Source organism: Odontomachus brunneus, unplaced genomic scaffold, assembly GCF_010583005.1.
Source record: "Odontomachus brunneus isolate Ranch 3 - 2012 unplaced genomic scaffold, Obru_v1 Obru_scaffold_099, whole genome shotgun sequence".
Lineage (NCBI taxonomy): Eukaryota > Metazoa > Arthropoda > Insecta > Hymenoptera > Formicidae > Odontomachus > Odontomachus brunneus.
The window spans coordinates 1,033,817-1,058,415 of record NW_022639549.1 but is presented as its reverse complement, the minus strand read 5'-3'; the positions used below and the strand labels follow the sequence as shown (position 1 = coordinate 1,058,415).

Sequence of the window (24,599 nt, the reverse complement as noted above, 5' to 3'; positions counted from 1 at the left end):
GACAGATACATATAAATTTGACAGGAACTATACTAGTCGATTTGTAAAGATTGCGTTCTTTATAAGTTTTTAGTGCTCATATTTATCATTTAAAATGACGAAACAGAAATAAGAAAAAATTGATTTGCTCAAAACAATAAAGTATAATATGAAAATTTGAGTGTAAACCTTGAATATATTTATTTCTGCATTAATGTAACAAAGAATTTACGTTATTATATAATATGTAACAGAAAACAAAATTAGAATCTCAAAATTAATACATTCAAATTAATAATCGCTGTTTATATATGAACAACGATATATAATTTTGTTAGAAGAATTTCAAAATCTTAAATTTCATCAATGTTATACTTTTATTTGGATATTATAATAGTCTTTCATAAGAAATACAATATGATTATTTTGGCGATAATGATAATCTTCTTCCGATATAATTGAAAACATCATATTTCCAATCTAATATTTTGTGCTTTTCATTAATTAAAATTATTTTCAAATAATAAGAACAAATTTTTTTGTGTTGAATCATATAAAATACATTCTTGCAGATAACTTATCTTCATTTATAACACTGTGTAACCTCATTTGGAGACTAACGTGTCAGAAATAAGGTTATTTTCCAAACAAGAATGTTCTTTTTCCTCCGTGTAGAGTTTCATCCGCGAGTTTTAAACTCGTGATGAGAAAAACATTGTAGATTCGTTTCATCGATTGTATTTGTGTCTCATGTGGTGATAATGAAGAAAGTCTACCTGAATACACACCGTGCCGTAAGAGATCCCGCAAGTCGTATTAGCATACGGTTTTTGGAGTGACGCGTGTGTACGCGCTCGCGGCGTCTCCGCCTTGCCCGGCTGTCTTCGCGGAGGCGACACGTGGCCCGCCACGAGACGGAAGGGTTGGCGTGAATTTGTACAAGTCCCTGCTGTTTCTCCTCCTCTCCTCACCTCTCCGCTCCTTTTTTATCCTACCTCGCGCCGAAACTCGTATCGAGGAACTCGAGGGAATGTTTAGACATAGGTAGACGGAAGTGTCGATGTGACACGTGCCGCGGCGCGATGGCACGTTTGCTCGCTCCGCTGTGTACTCAACATTAGCATAACATTTCAATGGTGGTTCTGCGCGATAGATTCTCTTGCTCTTATTCTTCAGGAGGGCGCTTTCGGGGCCGTCGTGTATGTGTGATCCGCGGGATCCTCGAGAGATCCGTCTCGCACTTCTCGCGCGGAATTCTATGGGAGGCCCCGGCTTTCGCGCGAGCGGTAGAAATAAAAAGCCCGCTTGTGTAACTCGTGCGAAGACTCTCCGTTGGCTCCGTCGGCTCTTGAATCGTGCGTCGCATTAAAACGCGCTTGTTTGCCCGCCGATAAATATTCAAGAACGCGCGATCTTTTCCAAGAGGAGGAAACAAAATAATGGATATAGCCGATCAAGCGCGAGGCCTCGGGGTGTTGTTCGCTCGGTATCTAACGCGCGATAGCAACAACTTCATAACGATCTATGTGTAGCGAAACTAGCTAGCTGTAGTCGCTCGCTCACTCGTGCTAGAGAAAAGAAGCGACGCGGCAGGGAGAATCCCAGTCGACAGCACTCCATCACGGGAAAATCAATTTTCCCAGGCGGATATCGACGCCTATTGTTCCTCTTTCCTCCGCGCGCCTCCTTCTATTCAAGGTGGCCGATCGCGGTCGTTTGGGGAATTTTATCGAAGCGGCTCGCGCGGTGGACGCCGAGCTGGACTGTCGATGAACGACCATGACCACGCGCACAATGGTCCCGCGCGTCGGCTTGTTGTCGCGTATCTCTCTACGTCGCTTTTGTTGCGGCCCGAGACGCCTCGAAAAATCACCGCGACTAATTAATACCCGCGCTTCTTGCCCGGCTCTTGAAGCGAACGAGCCCGTTGAATCTCTCGATTTATCTCGCGAGCTCACCGAGCTCTCCTCGATCCTTCTCTCTATCCTTCTCCAGAGTTGTCTCTGATTTATATCGCGTTTATCAAAAGGAATCGTGTGATGCCCGCGGAAAATTTATATTTTTCGACTTGTAAGGGGTCTGTATTGTAGACTTATAGAGATTGACTGCGCATTTTTACAAGGCGGTTGAAGACAAGAGTGGAGAACAGAGATATGTCGAGTAAGATGCTTTCTCTGTCACCCAGTACTGTAAGAGGAGGCGATGTAGGCGAGACAAAAGGGAGATAGAAACATAGCGAAAGAGAAGCCACGTTGATCGCTTTTCCTTTTGCCTTCTCTGCACCAACGAGACAACTGGACAAGGAAAGCATCTTACCATCTATTGCCCTCTCTTACTGATGTTGACTGCAATCCTATAATATGCAGTCTATATATAAATCTATGGTTCGTATTAATAATTATTGCTTGAAACTTGTCTCAAGCGAGATACTCAGACTTGAGTTCAGAACAAGATGAAAGTTTTCCAATTGAATCGCGATCACAGAGATGTAAATGTCATACGGAAAAATGTTTGGTCGAATGAATCAATTTCTGGTGACATGTAAACGATTCAGACATTCTAATTATCAGAATTCTGTGTAAGTCAATCAGAAATATTGATAATTTCTGAATTCTGATAACTTCAGCCGAAATTTCTGAATCGTTTATATTTTACGGAATTAAATTTGACATTTCAAGAAATTGGTTCATCCAAACATTTTTTTCCGCGCACATATATCAACTGAAAAATTTAGATCTAACTCTGAATAAAAATCTGAGTGTCTCACATAAGACAAGTTTCAATTGACGACTATTATTATAGGCCTCAAACTTCAATTTAGAATTACTAATTTTAGAATGACTAGTTTTTCAGTTGCGATCACAGAGATATAAATGTTATATATATATCATAATTCAATTAAAAAACTTTAATTCTGAAAAAAATCAGAGTATTTTGTACGAGACAAGTTTCAAATGACAACTGTCAATAGCGGTCTGAGACTCAGGAATCTCTCTCGTGAGTATTCAACTATTAGATTTGATTATATCTTCTCCGACATTTGTATCGCGTGAATAACAAAAAGAATTGTCCCGTCGAGCAGAAAAAATTATTCAAGAGAGCTATTGAAAACGGCGGCGAACGATGGGTGCGGGTCTCAAGCGAACACGTCACCTTAGTGCTTCCCTGTCACTTTTAATTTACTAAGCGGATGCGAATTAGTCTCCCAGTTTACAGCGCTACTAATCTGACTTATGATCCTATCATACGATCGCGGTTATGGGTTTGGTTAGTAGCGACAATGTCGTGCATGTCGATTTAATCAGAATCTCAATACATTGTTGACCAATCACGCGAGTTGCCTCGCATCTCGACAATAGTTCATGAAAAACAGTAGTCAAAAAACGGGATGGACAATGTTGAAAAACACAGCCGTTTAATAATGTGTTAATTTTTGTTCACTGATGGAAAATAGAGTCGATGGAGAAGATCAAGTTTACGGTTTTATGCGTAGATTTTTCGACAATTAAATGTAACGCCACGTCTGTACGTATTAATACAACTTATATTCAATTACGACGAGACGTGCGACACGGAATATTCCAAAGTGCACTTTTGCTCTTTCACATTGTTACTCACATTGCTCTCTTCCGCAATTACTCGAAAGGGAACAGATTAACTCTAAAGTTTCGGAGCTTGCGGCTCCATCATTTGCTTCCATTGATTCGCATCTAATTAAATGATAAGCTCCGCAGCAATCGCGACTTACCAAAATGTTTTCGTCGTGACCATCCTGCCCGCGAACCTCGACGGCAGAGATCGAGAGAGGATGTTCGGGATAGGAAACTAAAAGTTTTATAAAACACAAGAAGAAAACAAAAAAAAAAGTAATATGATACATCTTTATTTTAGACTAGAAACGCAGAAAAATAATATAATATTAATAATATAAAATAATAATAATAATAATAATAATTAATGGACAATAATAATTATATAATAATTATATAATGATAAGAATATAATAATAATAATAATAGAATGATAATAACTATATACATTAAAGTATATCGCGAGATGGGACATGTTACTGTGACGTAAATAACATTGTACATGTATGCGAGTGTACTTACGCAGCTGAAATGAATGAGTGTATACGAATCGTGTGGGTCAGGAAAGGAAAGCGAGAAGCGAAGCCACACCCTCGTCGGTTACGAATACGCGGAGTAAAATAAAATAAATTCGAAGGAAGAGAGAGAGAGAAGTAAACGAACGCGCACCGCCAGCTGTTCAAGGTCGAGACATCCGGTTCCGAGTCCAATCGGACGCGTGGGCAGACGAGAGCGTGATCATCACAAAGAAGGCTCATCATAAATAACTAACGCGCAAGACAAAATAATAATTAATAGTAGTTACGGTGTGTGTGTGTGTGTGTGTGTGTGTGTGTGTGTGTGTGTGTTGTGTGTGTGTATGCGTTGTGTGTATACGTGTACGATCGACGTCGTCGTTAATGGCAGATAAACGCACCATGGCGCGACGCGGCGACGAAGGACAGTGCTTGTATATGCTAAACGCGAGGGATCAGTATCGTCAACAAGCTTAGGACGTAACACGACGGCCGGGTATTGGGCAGAGAATGCGCACTCGTGCGTAACGAATGTCGATCTCAAATACACGTGTACGCATGCACGCGAGCTCAAAATCGTTATTCGTCACCCGCGAATATGTCTGTCCTAGCCGGTACCGTTCGATGGACGCCGGGATGCAAGCCGGACGCCCGCGAGGACGAGCTGTCTACGTCGGGAGCCGTATTCTGGGCGCACAGCGAGCGACAGATATGCGAGTCTAACTCTAAGTTACGTTTTTCTTATATGAGCGTCACGTATGAACGCTGTGTGTCGCGGTTTGAGAATCAGAATACGGCTTCGAGTAGTCTCAGTCGAGCGAGGATCTGCGAAGTATTTACAGTTTGCTGCGCTCTGAGCGCACAGCAAGAGAGAGAGAAAGAAAAAGAGAGAGAGAGAGAGAGAGAGAGAGAGAGAGAGAGAGAGAGAGAAAGAGAGAGAAAAAGAGATTGGGGGTTCGAAGGGCGTCGAGATGTTGGAATGGCTTCGCAAATAATGACGATAATATTAGGACGATGTCGCGCGACGATTAGAACTTAAATATATAATATGTATCCTCCCTTCTTGTTTTCTCTCCGCCTATTCTACGCTCGATCGAAATACTTGGAGTAATTCAAGTAAACAAGGCTAAGCCTTACGCGTGTAAGATGTAATAAAAATAGCTTTAATATAATTTGGAATTAATATAATTTGGAAGTTTATACAGCGCGCTGTACGCATTGTTTAGGCGTATAGGCAACTTAGTATCGATGATTATGCGATATCCATCTTCTAAAAAAAAGGAAAAGAAAAAAAAGGAAAAAAAAAAGAAAAATCAGTTTTAATTCATTTCCTCTTACGTATTCTTCTCTCATTCAAATCTACACTCTCATTATCTCGGTCGCAACCGCTTACTTATTTGTAATTATGACGCTTTTTTAGTTCTCACGCGCACGCTAAAATAGGATTCTGATAGGAACTTTCATTATTGCGCTTATATCTGGATATATTATATACTCGGGCTATATATATATTTTTTTTTCCGTATATATAAAATTCTAAAGACAAGTGTTCCAAACAAGCCGCAGTTGGTTTGGGCCCCCTAGGATATCACACAGGCCCGATTTTACAAAGGTAAAGATAGACACACGCGATACACAAAGGATACGTACACAACATACAACGACGTAACGCCCGCAAGTTCGAAATTCCTTGTCGCGACGTTAGTCTAGTAGTGGAAAATCTGTGAAAAACACGAACACTACGAGGTCATTTTTCGTGAGCTCATAACGGAAAGCGCACTGGTGTACCGGAGGCGAGACTTTCGGTCGAAAGTTCCCTTTTATATCCTCCGTTATGCGTGCATTGAGAATCTCGCTCTCAAATGCCGCCCTCTTCTCTTTCAGGAGGATATAAAACGACATGAGATATCCACTCTGTTTACCAATCACGAATTTCGAACCTAACTGGCGTCCTACGCTCGCTCGTGAGTCGGCACGGGATCAAGTTCAGTATGCACTCGTGAATCTCAGTTGATTCAACAGCTAAATATCATTTCATTAAAACGGAATGGCATTCCTAAATATCACGATTAAACGTCACGACACAAATATTGAATACTGGATGATAAACAAGACCGCGATTGTGAGCCATGCCAGAGAGTGACTTAAAAGCCGTCGCAGCCTGGTAACCGGCCTGATATTTACATCAAAGCTCAGTGATAAGGCAAGGAAAGAGACCCAAGTTCGAATCCTGTCTGCTCTGCGATTTCCTCCTCGCAGTATTATCTTATTCGCGATGGAGAAGAGGGGAAATTGTCAAAATTGTTAATCTAAAAAATGTTAAATTTGTACGTCTTCAAGTGAATAAAGTCGAGAGAAGGTCAACTCGGCGATGAGGGCCGGAAGAATTCTTTAGGGTGGCTCTTTGTAAATGTCTCGTTCATTTTAAGTATATATGTAAAAATGTATAACTATATCCCCTGTGTATATCCGTATGTTAACGAACGACAACAACAAAAAATATAACGAGAATAATAGACACGCGCGTTATTTACATTCTTTTCTTTTTAAATATCTGTCTTATTTAACAAACGAATTTTTTTCTCAAGTAATAAAAACGCAATATATCACATGATCTTGCTCGATTTGTCAATTCGATCGGCTCGATTAAATCGTACTGACACAATGTACCTACTAAATTGGCAAACAGGAATTATTTCCCCTTTTTTGCTCCGCACTCAAACTTTTGACATCAACTACCAACTGTTTTAACGTTATATAAGCAAAAATTCGTTAAAGCCTCAATATAAAGTACAGTTTCACTCGCTCATACTTGATCCCGTCCCTCTTCACGAGTCTAAGAGGTCAGCCAGACACTCACCAGCCGTGGTCGTAGTTGTGCTCGTGGCAGCGCCTGCGGGGTGTTGCTGCTGCTGCGATTGGAACATTGCCGTGGGGTGGAGGAACAAGGATCCGTACATCATGTTTTCGTCCGCTTGCTGTTGCTGTTGCTGCTGCTGGTTAACTTGCTGACTAACCGCGGAAACTACCGACGAGTTGCCGATGCCCGATACACCGACGGCGCCACTACCACCGGGTACGATAGGTGCTCCAGGAGTCGGTGGCACGAGGCTACCCTCTTCGACAGCGACGCGCACCGACTCGATATGCCGCCGCGAGAACACATGCTCCTGAAGCGGAGTCTTGGCCGAATATCGCACGGAGCACAACCTACATTCGTCGGGCCCGGTTGGCCCGCGATGTGGTTGCACAGCTGATCCCTCTGCCGGGAGACCCGCTGCTAGCCTAGCCTTCTTCTCTTTAGCGCGGGCATTCTGAAACCAGACCTGCACCTCGCCTCCCGTTAGTCTTGTGCCACCATCAATTGCATTCGCATTCGCGTTCGCGTCATCGCGATTTTCCTTTGAACAGCGCTTGTTGACGGAAATTTTCTCGACACCAAGAGGGAATATATGCCTGTATATTATATCGAACAAGACTGACTACAAATCTTTGAGTGCTCTTGTTTTGGAGACATGGATTTCCTAACGGGAGTGTCGAGTAACGCAACGATATTAATGAAAGCAACATGTAGTCGTTACTACAAAAGTTTTGTGAAATTGAAGAGATCAGCGAACGAAACGTAGATAACGATAGAGTGATCTGTCCAATAAATGAACACTTTAGTTTAACCTACAATGTATTCTTGCTTCTCGTTTCTGGTTCCCTATCTTCTTCTTAAAGCTTAAGGTTTAAGGTTTGAGTCAGAAAGAAACAGGAAACAAAGAATACATAGATCAGGTTTTAAGATCTACAAATGTGAATATTTAAGCACCAAACTACAATATTTGAATAAGCCAGGTTAGTCTTCTGTGACGCACCTTTTTTGACATAATTACTTAACCTGTGAGTTATTTTTAATTACTCACTTGCATTATAAAGTACGTCATATATCTTAATATTATAATAAATATTATAATAAATAAATTATATAATAAATAAATTATATAAATTATAATAAATAAACTACAATATTATAATAAATAAACTGCAATCTGGTGGGTGGTGTTCAATTACTGGACAGGTCACCCTACGCGAGAAATAATGATTATTCTTAATATTCGAAGCTCACCTGAACGACGCGCTTTGGCAGTCCGATCTCGCGGCCGAGCATCTCGCATTCAGCCATCGTAGGCGTTTTGTAATCCGAGAACAGCGACTTCATCACCTTCACTTGAGTAGCCGACATTTGCGTGCGATAACGCTTGCCTCCGGATTGACTGGCGTTGCCGCCCGACTGACCACTTGTCGCCGATGGTCCGCCGGTGGTATTACCAGTGCCTCCGCTGGCAGGTCCCTGCCTTGAGCTCTGAGTGCTCGATGCCGGACTTGCCGGTCCGCTCTCATCGTCCAGAAACTCCGTGGTCTCACTCATGCTATCTTCGTCGCAGACACTGCGCTCAGACAGGTCGGTGAGAGGCCCGCAGTCGCTACCGCCACGAAAATGTGCTCCGTGTTGTTCCTCAAGGAGATTGCTCAAACCACCCAAACTTAGTTTCATCATTGGACGGCTGAGGTCGACTGGTTTGCTCAAATCTAACGGTGATTCGCCGCTGCTGGCCTGATGGTTCGACGTCTCCTGCTTGCCGTTGCTAGCGTGCGCCTGTAGTTCACTAATGTATCGTTTCATCGACTCCTCGTAGTATCTTTTCAAAGAAGCCTCCACCTCACTGGTCAGTGGGGGGAACATTGGCGGCATCATGTTGGGGGTGCTGGAATTGGAAGGTGCCGACTCCATCGAGAGTTCCTCGTCCGGTATGTTGTCTATGTTAACTTCGCCGCGCGCTACTTGGTCGGCGTGCTTGCTACTGAGGTGAGTCTCCAGCGCAGACTTCACCTTGAACAGCGCCGGGCAGAAGGGGCAGCGCTTGTTGATCACTTGGCTGTGGGCTCTGAACTGTCCCTTGCGTTCACGAGCACGGGTATTTTGGAACCATACCTGCACCACGCGCTTCTTCAAGCCGACCTCGCGCGCGATCGTCTCCAGCATCTTCCTCGATGGGTTCGACTCTACTTGATACTTCTGGTAGAGATAGTCCAATTGTTCCGGGAGTATCGTTGTACGCAGACGCTTGTCCTTTGGCTGTTCGCTGTGCTCGGAATTCGAACGAGTGTCTCCGCCCGTACTCTCCTCGAAATCGTCGTACTTCCTTTTGCGTTCTTGCATCAGAGTGATAAGCGGATGCGGAGCTTCTGTTGCGACTCCGGTGGTAGCGTTCAGAGCTTGCTGTTGCAAAATTCCAAAGGGCGAGTCAGGTGGGTACGACGGCGGAAATAGGGACGGGTTCATGATATGTACTAATTGGTGCTCGCGCCAAAGATCGAAGCGTCCGAACATCAAGTTGCACTTGTCGCATTGAAAGCTGCCTTCTTTCGATTCCGTCTGCGACTGCGACTGTTGTTGCTGCTGCTGTTGCTGCTGTTGTTGCTGTGACTGCTGATGGGTCTGCGTCAACGTTTGTTGCTGATGGTGCGGAGGTGTGACGGTGTTCAATGATTGCTGCAACTGTTCAGCAAGCGCGGACACGGTCGATGGATTGCTGCCCGTCACCGTGTTGTTCGCGGTTGTGGTGGAACTGCTGTTGCTATCTTCCGAGCTTAAAATCGCAGCAACTTGCGCCGCGGCGGCCTGAGCTTGGGCGCTTCTCTTCGCGTCCTCCTCCTTGAAGCAGTGCGACTTCTGGTGGCGCACGAGCTCATAATATTTCTGAAATATGAGCAGGCACTTCTTGCACTGGTACGTCGAACCTGTTTTCTGAAATCTACCCGGTACGTTTCCATTGCCGCTGCTGTCATCGCTCTCGCGTCCGCCCGGTATTACGAGCTCGGGCGCGGGTTGATTCTCGTAGACCTTACGTGCCTTCTGTCTAGCATTTTGAAACCACACTACGATCACGCGAGGACTCAGACTCAGGAGTTTACTGAGATATTCTAAATCGTCATCCTTCGGGTACGCGTTATTCTCGAAGAATTCCTGGAGAACCTTAATTTGGTAATCGGTGAATCTAGTGCGGTTGGCACGCTTACCGGAATTACTGCCGGACGAGTTGCTGCCGTTACTATTGCCGACGAAGGAATAATCCGTCGGCCCGCGACCCGGACTGAGGGACCTCTGCGGAGTGAGTGCCATGGCGGCGATCGCGCCTGGCACAACACTGCCTGCTCCCGGCGTTGGATTAACAAAGTTCTGGGGCGTCAATTTCGGCGGAGGTAACATCGGAGTGCTAGGGGCGTTTGTGGTTGTCGAAGGATGGGACGAAACGTCGTGATGGATACCGGAGAACACGGAGCTCATGCTGAGAGCGGGTGAGTGTGGTCGCGATTGTTGGCCACCCGAGCTACCGGGGGAGTGATGTTGCTGGTCTTCCTGATGTTGCAACGCCTGCTGTTGCTGTTGTTGCTGGCACTGCGTCTGCTCGGGTGCCTCCTGTTTGATCTCGGCAGGCTGTTGCGACGTGCTCACGTTCTGCATCGACGGTGGCGGTGATGCCTGTTTATTCGGGCTTTTGTCATCGGAGGAGCTGCTTCCCGACACGCTGGAGTTTAACGGAGTCACCTTCGCTTCACCGGTCTTCTCGTACTCCTCGAGATTCAGAGTAGTGCTCGGCGGATTATTGAAGTTGTAAGGGCTATCTTTATTACGTTGTCGTTCTTTGAACAGCGTATTACGGAACCAATGCTTTATAACTTTAGGTGGTAGACCGCTTTGAGTAGCCATTTCCATAATTTGTTCCTCTCCAGGCGAATTATTAATATCGAAGTGGGCCCGCAATATCTTTAGTTGATCGTCAGTGATACGCGTACGTGCTCGTTTCTGCGATGCCGCAACATTCGCCTGTAAGACCAGAATTGCTTTAAGCTAGGATCACACGACGCAAGACGATTTTACGCCTTCTCACATGCATGCTGACCGACACGCTTTAAACAGTTCAGTTCACTGCATGAATCGCTAACGTACATTAGAAGATCTATGCAATAGACTGAGCTGTCTACAACTTGCCAGTTGGCATGCGTTGCAGAAGATCCGAAATCGTGAATGCAGTGTGATCCCAGCTTCACTTTCGTTCTCTATGCAATCGTGTATTATTGTTATTCTTTATTTATACATTAGATTCTTTATTTCCTTTATTTATATTTGACTCTTTTTTATAGATATTCTATATGTGTGCTTCGTAAGCATGACACTTTGCGTTACGAGTCTCAAAAAAGAGATTTAATATTCTTCTTTTTTCCTCACATCTCCATTTTCATGCCGTTTAGTAAAAAAATTATTACTCCGCGAAGAAGAACAGCGCAGTGAAATTTATATAAATTATCCTCACAACTTACTTCCTTCAGTAATGACTTGGTAACAGCGTTATATTATTTTTTTTTATTAATAACATCAACAATAATTTAGGTAATGGTAATGAATATAATCTCGTTACTTTTTGTACTTTATACACGAGAAATATTATATTTTATAAAAAATAGACAGAAGCAAATTCTAAAAAAGAGTTCCTCCAAAACTTGCCGAAGAAAGTAACGAAAATTGTATTAACCCGTTACTTTTTGAGTTACTTTTAACGATACCGCGAGCTATATTCCGAAAATAACTTTTTCAATTTTAGAAATTAAGAAATTTGAGACGTTGTCGAAAAATCACCTAAATCGTGTAAACCTATATATCGACAACAATATCGATATATTAACGCACATATTAACAATTATATGAGGCATGCATATATACAAGACATACCGCTGCTGCTGCTTGCTGCTGCTGAAGAGCAAGATGTTGCTTGGCAAGAAGATCTGCTTGAGCGTTGATCGAAGGATATCCGGCCGTAGCGCCGTCATACGGCGGTGGCGGTAACATCATTGGCACTAGAGGCGGCTGTAGATTCATGGCGGCCAAAGCATGAGCGTTCAATCCCAATGGTAAACCCATCATCCCCATCATCAGTCCCGGATATTGCTGCAGCTGATGTTGCAGTTGCGATGCCGCCATTGCGTTTATAGCAGCTTGCATTTCCGACATTTGTTGCGCCAATGAGATGCTCTGAACATGCGGCGGCTGCTGTTGTTGTTGCTGCTGCTGCTGCTGCTGCTGCTGCTGCTGTTGTTGCTGTTGCTGTTGCTGCTGTTGGTGCTGCTGTTGTTGGTGCTGCTGTTGTTGCTGCTGAATGTGATGTTGCGAATTGCTAGGCATCGCAGTCGGTGTCGTAGAATCCGTGCTGGAGACGGGAGTATTGCTTAACGCTGGGGTGGTCGCCGGTGTGGTGGACGTGGCTTCCGGCGTACGGCTAATGCGCTCCTTGCTGTCGATCTCCTCCTTCTCCTTTTCGCGCGACTCCTTATCGGCACTGAGATCTTGTGGTTGCGCAGCAGCGGGAGTCGAACTCCGCGGCGCAGTAGTAGTTGACGAAGAAGTCGCCACGGTCACTACGACGCTTTTCTTCTCATACTCACATTTGAACTGTTGGACGTACTTCTCAAGAAACTCCCGCGGTACTAGATCGCGATGTACCTCTTCGCAATGAGCCTTAAGCACCCAGACGCTGCTGAACTCCTTGTTACAGTGCTGGCAAGTGCTGCGCGTTAACTCGGGTATCACGTCATCGTCAGTGTGCTCCTCGGCTTCCTCTTCTCGCTCTTGTGCAGCTTGCGCTGCGAGAGCTTGCTTCTGCTGCTCTTGTTTCTGCTGTTCCTGCTGCGCCTGCAGAGCGGCGGCCACCTCCTCCTCCTTTCGGCGTCTTTGGTGATTTTCGTTGAACTGCATCACAAGGTCAAAGCCGAAGCTTTCCAACAGGTGTTTGTACATATGCGAGGTCTTGTGCCGCGGCTGCGAGAGAATGTCCGGCGTCTGTGAGTGCTGAGTAGTCTGTTGCATGTGTTGAGGTCCCGGCGTAGTGGACGTAGGCGGCGGAGTCTTGGCCGGGGTGGACGAGGCCAACTGCTGCGCCGCTGTAAACTGTTGAAACAACGCTAGTGGATTCGTGAAAATGCAATAGAGCTGTTGATGCGTCGCCAGTTGTTCCTGATTAACGAACAGCGCGCTACATCGCTGACAAGTCAACATCCCGCCCGCGTTGCTTGTGTTGGTATTGACGGGTGGACTGTTTGGGCTGCTTGGCGGTGGTTGCTCGATCAACGGCCTGCCAAGGTCCACTTGTCCACTAGCCGCCAGATCCGGTAGTTTACTAGTGCGCGTATGATGAAGCACACTTCTCATATGGATATCCAATGTACTGCCTTGAGAATAAGCGACTTTGCAGATGTTGCATTTGTAGGGTTTTTTGTCCTGATCCTGCTGGGAGTCCGGCGACTCAGTCGGACTTGCCGGCGGTGCGACCGAGATTAACGTGTTGTTATTACCTTGCTCCTGCATCGCCCGCTTCAATTTGTGCAGGTGGCTCACACTGTTGTAATGCACCAGAAGTATGTTTTTCTGCGTGAAGCTCTCCTTGCAAACGTCGCATTTATACGGTCTGTTCGGGTCAAGATACTTCTCCATGGGATAAGACATCTTTTCTCCCTTGCGGTGCAGCAAGGTCTTGTTATGGCCGCTGAGGTAGCTCTGCCGCGTGAAGGCTACCTTGCATCGGTGGCACTTGAATTTTCGATTGGGATCGTGATAGCTGTCTTCGGCCATCTGCGGGCTGTTCAGGTAATCCTCCAGTAGACGGTGCTCCTTGTGCAACGGGGATGAGTCGCTTGCGTCGCTCTCCTCCTCGTCACCCCTGCCAGCCTCGTCCTCCGCGTTCTGCTCGACTATCAGGCCACCTTGCTTCCTCAACGCTTCTTCTGTGAACGCCTGAAGCAGCGGGTGTACATGGATCAAACTCTGCTTGCATTGAGCCATCTCGTCCTCGTGGAGATCCGCGTGGGCGGACTCCAAGTGTCTTTGGAGCGCTTGGACCGAACGAAATGATCGTGCGCACAAGGCGCACTTGGTCGCATCCCTGATGGCATGGTACTGCGAGTGCTGCTGGAGTTTCTCCAGGGTCTTGAACGCGAGACTGCACTGTCCGCAGCGATACTTGTACACGTGTTTCTCGCTGACTGCCAGCGTAGGCGTAGTGGCCGGGTGTGCCTCCCGGTGGTGTTGTTGCAGCTCTTCGATGGAACGACAAATCCGGCCGCACACGGTACATCTGGTGATCTCCTCGATCTCGTCGCTACCACCCCGCTCGCTCATTTCCTCTTCTTGCTGCGGTTTCGTCGTAGTCGTGGGTGATGTTGGCGTCGTAACAGCTGGAATCGAGGTGTTACGTGGGTTGTTGTTCAGCCAATGGCTCTGATCTACCAACAGTAATAGCCTCTGCAGACCGTCCGTGTTGACGGAGTGGATTTGCATCACATGCTTCTCCAGAGCGGGACGCTCCTTGAAGCTGTCTTGGCACAGTGGACACAACAATTCCGGCTGTGGCTCCTCCTTTACCGTCTCGGCCTTCTCCTCCGAATCTTGAACGTGAGCCACTTGCAAATGTTGCCGTAATTCTTCCCTAGACGTCGGCTGGTACGTACAGTACAGGCACGTAATGTCCTCTTGATCGTTTTCGGTCTCTTGTTCCTGTTCTGGATCGTTGTCTGGTTCTTGTTTCACTTCGCTGCCGCACTCGCTACCCTCCTCCCGCCGTTCTGCAATCAGATGGGAAAAAGGCTGTGTCCAGCAAATCGTAACGCAGTGATCCGAGCATCGGAAATTTTCCCGTATTGAGGAGAAAATAAAATAATCGACGTTAATTTAATGCAACATAAATAATCGCGACTAAACAAGACCGGCCGCCATAACGAGAACAATGACTAAAGTTTATTTAACTATGTGACGTTTTTATAAAACAAATTTTCGCATTCTTTCAAAATATTCTCCAAACTTCTTGGAATGAATTTTTACTCATTATCGAATGAGAAATATTCTTTAACGCGTAAAATAAATATTCTTTTCTATTGCATTGTTGCAAAACGTTGTCTATTTGTCTGAAATCTGCACGATTATGCACCATTTAATCTTTCTCATTCATATTATACTTGAAAAAGTTTATCATTTTTAACTGGAATCGAACTCATGATTTTTAATCTGAATTTTTAGTCAGCCATATTTGGTACACTATACGATTTATTTTGTTATTTGACTTTGGTTGGTTTGTTTGACTAATAAATATATTTCTTATTATGTATACGTATTTCCAAATTCTACAGATAATAGAACTCTACTTATAATAGAAATATAATATGCAAATTTAATAAAGTTTTTAAATGTTATTAATAATATTTTTAAAAGAGAGGTTAAGAATATTTGTACTTAAATATATATTTCTTAAAATTTAATAAATTATACTGAAGAAGTCACACAACATGATGTTTACAGTAAGATTCAGTCATTTCCTTGCTTGTAAAATATGCTATCAGAATCACGATGTGCAGTGAAAAATTCAATCCATAAGAATGAGAAGTCACTCTAGTTGGAATGATTCGGCTATATACTCCATTTTTCGGATGAAAATTAACTTCAAGAAATTTACAGAGTAGCAAGATGTATTATCTGGTGTTGCGCGAAAAGAAGAGAAAAAGAAACTAACAGTAACTCCAGACGGAATACTAATTGAAGCATAATTCCTATATCTTTAACTGATTTTGACATTTTTATAATACTTTTGATTATGCAGATGTTCTAATGTGAGATAAAAATAGAAAGTCATTTTAGCTCGCGAATACAAAATGTGCGATAAAATTTCGTATATCGCGTTCACGTTCAGAAGAAGCAAATTTACGGTCTGTTTATTAATAACGAATGTTATTAATTTACGGAGACGCATACGCGTCTGGTATCGCCAAACCTGTTCGCGATCGCGACATTTCTCGATGCGATGTGTCTTAAATCATGTTCCTCGAGATGAATAAACGACTAATTAAAAAAACACAGGACGTATAATCAACCTCACTTGTATGCGGGAGGAATGGAAAAGAGAAAGAGTGTATGTGTGTGTGTGTATGTGTGTGTGTGTGAGAGTGGGAGAAATAAAAAAGGCGTTAAGGTCGACTTGTTTGCGACATTTCACGACACCGTAGAAAATTTCGCAATTATGGTTCTTCGGATAATTACCCCGTTTGCTTAAGACGCTTGATTGACCGGCGCAATGCGCTCGCCCGTGATTATTTATGCGTCGCGATCGCCGCGATTCGCTACATAATAAATCAGCTTTTTTATCAGGGCCTGGCGCAATGTTAAACTTCGGCATTAAGTATTCAGAGACAAACGGACAGACGGCCATGCGCGCAGGGCACAGTCATCCAATTCGCGGCGATTCGTTCCCCGAGACATTAACTCGAAACACCGCGGGAGAAAGTAAATTATAGATACTACTGCTACACTATGACAGTCGTGCGCGTGACGTAAAGTTCGCGTTCAGTGTCATGTACGGCCATCGAGATCGGCATTGCTGGCGTTTTCTAGCCGGCATTATTAAATTGGTCACCCAGATAGACAACTGCGAAGGAAAAGATGGCAGTATGAATCACTTTTTTGTTTCAGATAAAAAATCCAATATTAAATATAATAATTGAATAAAAAACTATCAGAGATATTAGTAAATATATCTCTTACAATGTATCTATACATAATTATTAGGAAAAAATAAAGTGTTCAAAGAGCATAATATTTTTTAACACATTGCAAGAAGTGCAATATTGAAAATTGATATTAATATGAAACAGGTACAAAAATAAAAGAAAAAAACTTACTTTTTGTTATCAATTGTTATTCAAATTCTAATGTTAAAACCATTGTTTTTATTGAATTTTCTTGAATGTAAGTTAAAAATGGAAATAAAAAAATTATGATAAGTAAACTCAATAATTTAAATTATATAAAAGTTCTTCAAGTCTTATGAACAGAAGCCTCAAAAACATTATTTTTATACCCACTGCATAAGACATGAGTCCCTCATTTTTTCGTTTCAATTTCTTTCTTGGCATAGCGACATCTGAAGAAAAGAATGACTGTAATATGAAACATCTTGTTTCATATTACCATCTATTTTCCAAAATATCCAACGAATCTCAAAGTAATAACAATATTTCCAAATAACTTTGCGACTTTGAAGTCTAATTTTATTACTAATCGACACACTGTAGCAAATATGTTAAATTTCTCGATTAATACAGAAAAAGAAACTTTTTAACTTTTACTTGTGAAAAGTTTTAACAGAAAGAAAACCAAGAGGCTTCTCTCGACATTGTAAATAACTTGACGCCCAATTCCTTTGATGACCGATAAAGATTCCAATGGCTAGATTTTCAGTTAACGACAAATCGCAATAGTTGTTTGAGAAATCAGCTTTGTCTCATATTACCATTTTTTCTTCTTATAAATAAATTTGACAGCAACTTTACTAGTCAATTTGTAAAATTGCGTTCCTTACAAGTGTCATTCATATTTATCACATAAACGGACGAAATAGAAATGTGAGAAGAATAATCAAAATTTGTTCAAAACAATATGTTACAAAATGTGATATGCAAATCTGAATGTTAATTTTAGTAAATTTGTAGCTGCATCAACGCAACAAAGAATTTACATTATTGTATCATGTGAATCTAGAGATTAATTAAACACAGCACACTTGACTCATGAATGTAATAAAAAAAATTGCATTACCCACACATCATCGATTATCTCGCGTTGTGATAATTATGAAAGTCTATCTGGGCAGGTTTTGCCTTCGGAAAGCGAGGTTTCTCACTACCGTGTATCCGTTCGTTTGTCTGTTCGTCCGTCCGTCCGGTCTGTGCATATGATCGATCCGCGGACGAATCGCCGGATGTAGCAATTATCTGGCCGCTTTTTTCGGCGCACGAAACGCCGCGGAACGGTGGGATTTGCGCAAGCGAGCAAATGCGTAACACAAATACACACACACACAAATATACACGACTCGATATGCGGCGCGGTACGTCGTCGAGCGGAGAGAAAGTCTTCCGGCGATGCGCGCGGCATCCGAGGAGGAAGAAAATGGAGGAGGTGAGGCCGGAACGGCGGCCTGCACGCGTCGCAGATGCTCTCGCGCTGGTGTCTTCCAACAATAATATGTCAAATTACAGATTGGCGACACCGAATTACACCAACGGCGGTTTCCTACGAGCGAGAAGGAGAGAAAGAGGAAAAGAGAAGGAGACGGCAGGAGAAGGAGGAGAAAGAGGAGGAGAGAGAGAGAGATGAAAGAAGAGGACGACGACGACAGTGGAGTACAGCGAAACCCGCCTCTATAAGCATCGTGCTATATTGTCCGAAAGCACACTTGGATCGTGCCGGCGTCAGTTGCGATCGTCGTAAGGCAACGGAGCAACGCGTGCTGCTGGTTTCACCTCGCTCCTGTCTTCTCCACGTATATTTATGTAAGTACAGTCGGCCGATATAATAACACGCGGTATTGTGCGCGCCGCGCCGCGCCGGCGATGACGGTGGCACACGCCACTGCCATATGCCACGCGAAATTACCGTCATCGCCGGTTAATTGTGAGATAATAGAATAATGAGACCAGTGAATTTTCATTAAGTTTCGCCCTTTTTTCTTTCCTTTTTTCTTTGAACCGGCGCGGGGTGCGACATGAAAAAAATTCGTCGTTACGTCACACTTTCTTCATCTGTCGGATAACTTTATATTCTCCCGTCGTGACACATTTGAATCATCGCGCCTAACACCTTGTGACCGCTCTTATTAGTCTTTTGCTTCCTTTCGTTCGACTCATTATTTATTTGTTTATTCATTTACTTTTTTGAAGGACTCATTTTGTCATTGAAGATTATTCGTCGCGTAATCTATTATATTGAAAAATGATATATAAGCCAATGGACAATAAGAGTCAACTGCCGATCCAATATATGTATATGTATATGTATATTAAAAAGTGTACACGTAAGTATAATTGCAAGTCAGAATGCTTCGTCATCTTTTGACGAACATTTTATCATCTAGCCTCGTTTTAGTTAATTGTACCAATATACCCAAATAAGACAAAAATTTAAGATGTTTATTAATAGTTATGAAGATGAATGATTTTATATATATATATATATATATGTATATAATATACATAGATATCATCAAATTGAGAATTGACTCTTATTATTCGCATATATCTTTCAATTTTAATTAATTAATTTCTTTTAAGGATTCATGTACGCTTAGTAATTGAAAATTACTCATCGCGTTGTGCTTATTACCAGAACACGCGTTGCTTCTCTCGAGAAAAGAATTGTCAAACACTTTGATATAGTTCATTATTGTTGGCGCGGTGTTTGATGTCGTTGAACTGTTCATTTCTTTCTTTTTCGGAGGACTAGTATCATTTGTGATTGAAGATCACTGGTCATGTATAATCTATTATTTTGTACTGGGAAAATCGTTTCTTTTGAGAAAGGAATTGTCAAACAGTAATATAGCTCACCACTGTTGGCGCTCGCAGCATTCGGTGTTGTCGGTGTGGTCGGACTGCATTGTTGCGTGGACGGCACGTCAGGGTCGCTCATCACCTGAAACACGTCGCCGATATCCGTGTGCGGGGTTTCGCTGCCTTGGAAACTGTTTCGTCGCTGGAGCTGATGTAGTTGCTCCATCTGAAGGTGCCGCAACGACCTCACGTGTTGCAGTAGCTGCAATCGGTGTCGCGCGCTGAACGCACACAGAGCGCAGTGATACAGTTTGCCTGGGGATTGGATGTTGCTGCTCGTCTCGACGAGGTGACGTAGCAGAAGCGCCGCGGCCTCGTGCCTGGGCGAGGCGGCGTGCAGTGCCAGTTTGTGAGCGCTGTTGGTGTAGTAGTCGCACGCGTGGCAGCGCAATTGCGCAGCGCTCGTGGGCGACGCCAAGTACTTGAGTTTCCATTCGTTCCGCGGGCCACCCTCTTTCACGTGGTTTACGTGCTGCAGACGTTGCAGATGCTTGTCGGTCTTGCAGTGCAACTGAAAGTTCGCCTTCAGGTTGGTCTTGTAGGAACAGAGCTTGCAGACAAAATGTCCGGCTACTACGACGAGGATTTCGCCTTCGCGAGTTCTCGTTCGGTCGGCGCCTAAGTGATGGCTCAGCGCGTCCAACGAATCCGTGGCGAAATTGTTGCACACACAGCAGTGATAGAGATGCGTGGGGTCTGGGTCGGCGGGTTCCGGCGGCGGTTCCATGCTGTCCGGCGACAGGCCAATGTCACCGCCAAGATTACCCATGGCGCCTATGCTTGCGATGCCACCCATGAGCTCCGGTGGTAATTGTGGCGGCAGTTGACCGCCTGTCATCATTTGTATGAGCAGCGCTTGGTTGTAAGCCATGTCTGCCAACGCCGCCTCCGCGTGTTGCGGCTTGTCCAAGCCGCCCAAGTGCAGCAATTGCTCGAGCTGTTGCTGGTGCTGCTGTTGAGCCTGCTGATGATGGTGCTGCGCCTGTTGGTGGTGCGACTGCAGCGCAGACAGAGTCTGCATGTGCTTGACGTTCTGTTGCAGCACCAGCATGTTGTGCGTGTGCTTCTCGCTGGTCATGTGTATCCTAAGATTGCGTGCGACATTCGTCTCATAGTTGCACACGTCGCAGCGAAACGTGGGCTTCGGCTTGCTCTGATTGCCACCTTGGGCCGCCAGGTGCGGGCTGTGATTCTGCTGATGGTGGGGACTCCGCGTCGGCATTGGAGCGTCCTGCGACGAGGAGGGGTTGTTGGTGCCGGAGCCACCCCCGCCGCCTTGCTGTAATTCCTGCATGTTGTTGAGATGTTTGTCGCTCTGCATGTGTATGCTGAGATTGCCCTTCGTAGTGGTCGAGTAATTGCACACTTCGCATCTGTACGGCTTGTAGCCGCAGGTATAAGTCTCACCGCGCGCTAACCTAGGATGAGGTTGCCCGGCGATGCAGTAGATGCAGGATGTTTCGCTATCCGGATGTTTCTCCTTCATGTGTATCTCGAGGGTCTCCTGATATTTATAGTGCCAGTTACACTTGGGACATTTGAGAGTCTTACACGAGTTCCGGCTGTGGATGCCTGCGAGCATTCCGCCGGGAGGGTGACGGTTCAGTATGAGCTCGCACTTGGGACACTCCACCCCGCTCGGTCTTCCCTGCATATGCTCCGGACAAACTCCTATCGTCGTGCCGGTGAGAAAGTTTGGTGGTTGTTGCGTGAGAGCGACGTACGAAGACGGTGATCCTTTGGTGGACGAACTCGGCGGCGGTGGCGAGGTGTAATGCATAGCATCGGACGCTTTCGCCCAAGACGCGGCACTCACCTGCCCGCCGGTCATCCACTGATGTTGCTGTTGTTGCTGATGATTGTATGTGAGCGGATGATTCGAATGCGACGTGGGCGTGGTGGGGGTGCTCGGCGAGGGTCGTTGTTGTTGTTGCTGCTGTTGGATCTGCTGGTGGTGTTGTTGCTGTTGCGATTGCTGCTGTTGCTGAGGACTGCTGGGCACGCCGGGAGTACTTGCTGGCGTGCTCGTTGTCGTCGGTGTCTCGTTCTCGATGGATTCATTTCTTTGTTGTTGCTGTTGATTTTGCAAAGGTGCGGGCGACACCTGCGCACAGGTCGAGCTCGTGACAGGTTCCAGAAAACTGACGAGCGGCTGCTTTCCTCTACCTACGGCTTGTATAATAGCCGATGCGGTCGAGTGAGAGAGAATCTGCCGTTCGTCTTCCATCAATGTGAGTTGATGCTCGCCTTGGGCATGCGCGACGAAACTCTTGGCATAGCCAAAACTGAGCTTGCATATGAAACACATTAGAATAGGCTTGACAGGTACTGACGCGGCAGGCGACGGTGGCACTGTGGGCGCCGGAGGTGGTTGCTTGCTGCCTTCCGCGCTCCTGTAACTGATCACCCGGTAACTGTGCATCACGGGAAGATCGGGATTGTGCTGTTGGACCGCGGAGCGTTGTTGCTGCTGTTGCTGCTGCTGGTAGGCCTGCTGCGCGTACAGCCGCGACACGTAGAACGCGCTCGCGATTTGTGGGAAAACTAAGGTGTGAGGAACCGATACACCGCGCCCGTCCACGATACAGCCGTCCGGTAGAGAGTCGTCCTCGCTGAGTTCGCTCTCACCTTCGATGATGTAGGCCGATCCGTCCGGATTGTACACGATCTTGCCATCGAACTTTTCCACGTCACCGCCCGTCGGACTCGGGCTCGGGCTCGGATCCTGCTGTTGCTGTTGCTGTTGACCCTGCAACTGCATCGTCATAGTTGTGGTGGTGGTGGTTGTGTCCGCGATGGGTGTCGGTGTCGGTATCGCGTCGCGAGTGCAGGGTTCCGTGCCCGAGGGTGGACTAGCCGTGCGGGGGTGATGGGGCTGATGAAGAGCAGCCCCAGCCGCCGGGGGGGACCCACCCCCGCGGCCCCCCTCCTCCTCCGGGCTCATCTCTTGCTTCTGCTGCGCGTACGTGGAATTTTGAAAGGGTACGCCGTGTTGCTGCTGGCGCTGTTGCTGTTGATGGGCCGCCACCAGCTGCTGATAGAGCTGATGCTGCCCGATCGCGGTCGACGTATTTTGCTGTAGATGCGAGGGAGGAATGTTGTGGTGTTGAAGGTGGTACTGGGGGGGATGGGGCTCACTGGAGGGCATCACCCCAAACGTGAGGCGGGCGCCAGCCTCACATCACCTACGGCGCCTGCGTCTGCGCTCTCCGGACTGCCTCTTCTTCTTCTTCCGCGCGTTACACTCACCCACGTCCTCGCCGATTGCTTCCCCGTCTTATTCTTTTCGTCGCCAGCGAGATACGGTTCACTAGCTACTCCGACGCAAGCCCAGGTCGTACCTGCAACAGCAAACAAGAGGGTGGTCGATCGTTAGTACCGATGTTTCACGTTGGAGTCACGGTGATGAGTCTGTGAGAAGAGGCTCGCGTCCCTTATGTAATACGTACAGCTCTATATGTGTCACACATCAAACATGTTATGCGAATGACAGAAATCGGACAAATTCGCGCAAATCAACTTTAGTAATGCTCCAAGTTCTGTCCGTAGTTGGAGTAGACTAGTTAGCCAGCTCGTGAGAGAATGAATTCAGACGGACTATTTAGGAGTCGTCTAGTCGGTTAATCCGGGCAAACAGGGTTGGCGTTGCCGAGGACAACCGAAAGATAGCGAAATACACAGAACCGCGGCAAGCTGCGTGTGCAGAGGATCGCGGCGGAGAAGACGGCGGGTAGGTACACAAAGCCGCGGAGAATCGTCGTGGTAACACAACGGCTCGTTGTGTTCGGATTACCTGAGTGAACCCAGCTGTGTTTGCGATCGATCGGCCAGGCTTATCTGACGATGGTATATCGAAGTTTCCGTTCGCGCGCGGTCAGTGCAAGAAAGAAAGAGAGAGAGAGAGAGGGGGAGAGAAAGACGCGAGGAAACGACGCTGAATGGCGAATCGTTTCTATGAATGCTCGCCTGTATACGATCGAGCGTTTTTCGTCGCGTCTCTTCTACGAGCTAAAAGGAGAAAAAAGAAATCTCCTCCACCTCTTCCTCCTCCACCTTTATCGAGCTAGAGCTTTCGTTCATATTGTGCGCTATGAAATGGAGCATTGTTCGCATTGGCAAATAATCGCATCACTCCGTTCGCGGAATTAACCTATGCCGCACATACGCGAGACCATTCTTGAAAAGTCTCTCGTTGCCAAGCAGAGACTCTCCCCGGAATTTATCGCAAAGACAATACGCGATTTCTGACTTCACATATCGTCGGGAAGTTGCATGAGTTGCGTGTCGCCGAGGGCTGATGGAACGAACGCGCGAGTCTCACGGTTTCGCGTTAAGGGGAGCTAATGAAGGCAGTGCGGAAGAAAGATTAAGCGCGTTTTGCGCGTGTCCATCCCCTAAAACGACCAAGCGCCTCGTCGGTCGCTTTGAGTCGCGAGAGCGAGAGAAGGGATAACGCGCTCGGCAGCGTAATCCACGTTTCCACTGAAACGTGCGCGCGATGATGCGAATTCCTGTCTGCCGGGAGCGAGAGAAAGACAGATTGGGGGAGATGGCGAGAAGGAGAAAGAGAGAGAGTGAGAGGGGGGGGAGGGGTACGAGAGACAGAGAGGTTGGCAGAGGCAGGACTCTCTAATAATCTAATCCCAATTACGCGGAATCGCGGCCTCGAATCAACGTCGTGAGTAGGAGGCCGGCCGCAAGCATTCACGGAATCTAACGGATTAAAGATGAGCTGAGTGGGTGTACATGGATTTATGCGCCGGCTCGCGTGCGTATGTACGGGGGTGTGGAGCAGCGTGACGACCGCCGAGCGGAAAGTATCCTATCCTGCGGAAGAAGCCTGAAACGATCCTTCTCTCTCTCTCTCTCTCTCTCCCTCTCTTCCTCTTTTGATCGCCCTCTTCTCGCCCGTTGGCCGCGGGCAGTATATCGCCGGACATTATGGCATATACGCGTATACGCGGCATTACGTAGCTCCCTTCCTCACCCTGTACACTCTCCCTCTCTTATTCTGTCTCTCTCATTCCCTCCTCCTCTTGCCGCT

The 24,599-nt window shown here is 45.9% G+C and overlaps 1 protein-coding gene and 2 long non-coding RNA genes across 12 annotated transcripts in view; 2 read left to right on the top strand and 1 right to left on the bottom strand.

Moving 5' to 3' along the window:
- Positions 1-19,150, top strand: part of LOC116848727 — a 114,680-nt gene extending 95,530 nt beyond the window's left edge. Inside the window, exon 4 of the long non-coding RNA XR_004379006.1 lies at positions 18,206-19,150. This is a non-coding gene — a long non-coding RNA (uncharacterized LOC116848727). The remainder of the gene's footprint in view (positions 1-18,205) is intronic.
- Positions 1-24,599, bottom strand: part of LOC116848725 (zinc finger homeobox protein 3) — a 680,554-nt gene that overhangs the window by 141,676 nt on the left and 514,279 nt on the right. For 8 of the 10 annotated variants that reach the window (XM_032825123.1, XM_032825132.1, XM_032825131.1 and 5 more), the window contains 4 exons: positions 19,553-22,896; positions 11,862-14,743; positions 8,196-10,958; positions 6,945-7,410 (listed from right to left, as the gene is read on the bottom strand). In XM_032825123.1, coding sequence (XP_032681014.1) covers positions 6,945-7,410; positions 8,196-10,958; positions 11,862-14,743; positions 19,553-22,703 — 9,262 coding nt within the window. In that variant the 5' untranslated portion in view covers positions 22,704-22,896. The other 2 variants (XM_032825129.1, XM_032825133.1) reach the window with 2 other exon arrangements.
- On the top strand, positions 2,499-5,379 carry LOC116848729. Its single transcript, XR_004379008.1, has 2 exons — positions 2,499-2,976; positions 3,062-5,379. It is a non-coding gene; the product is annotated as an uncharacterized LOC116848729 (long non-coding RNA).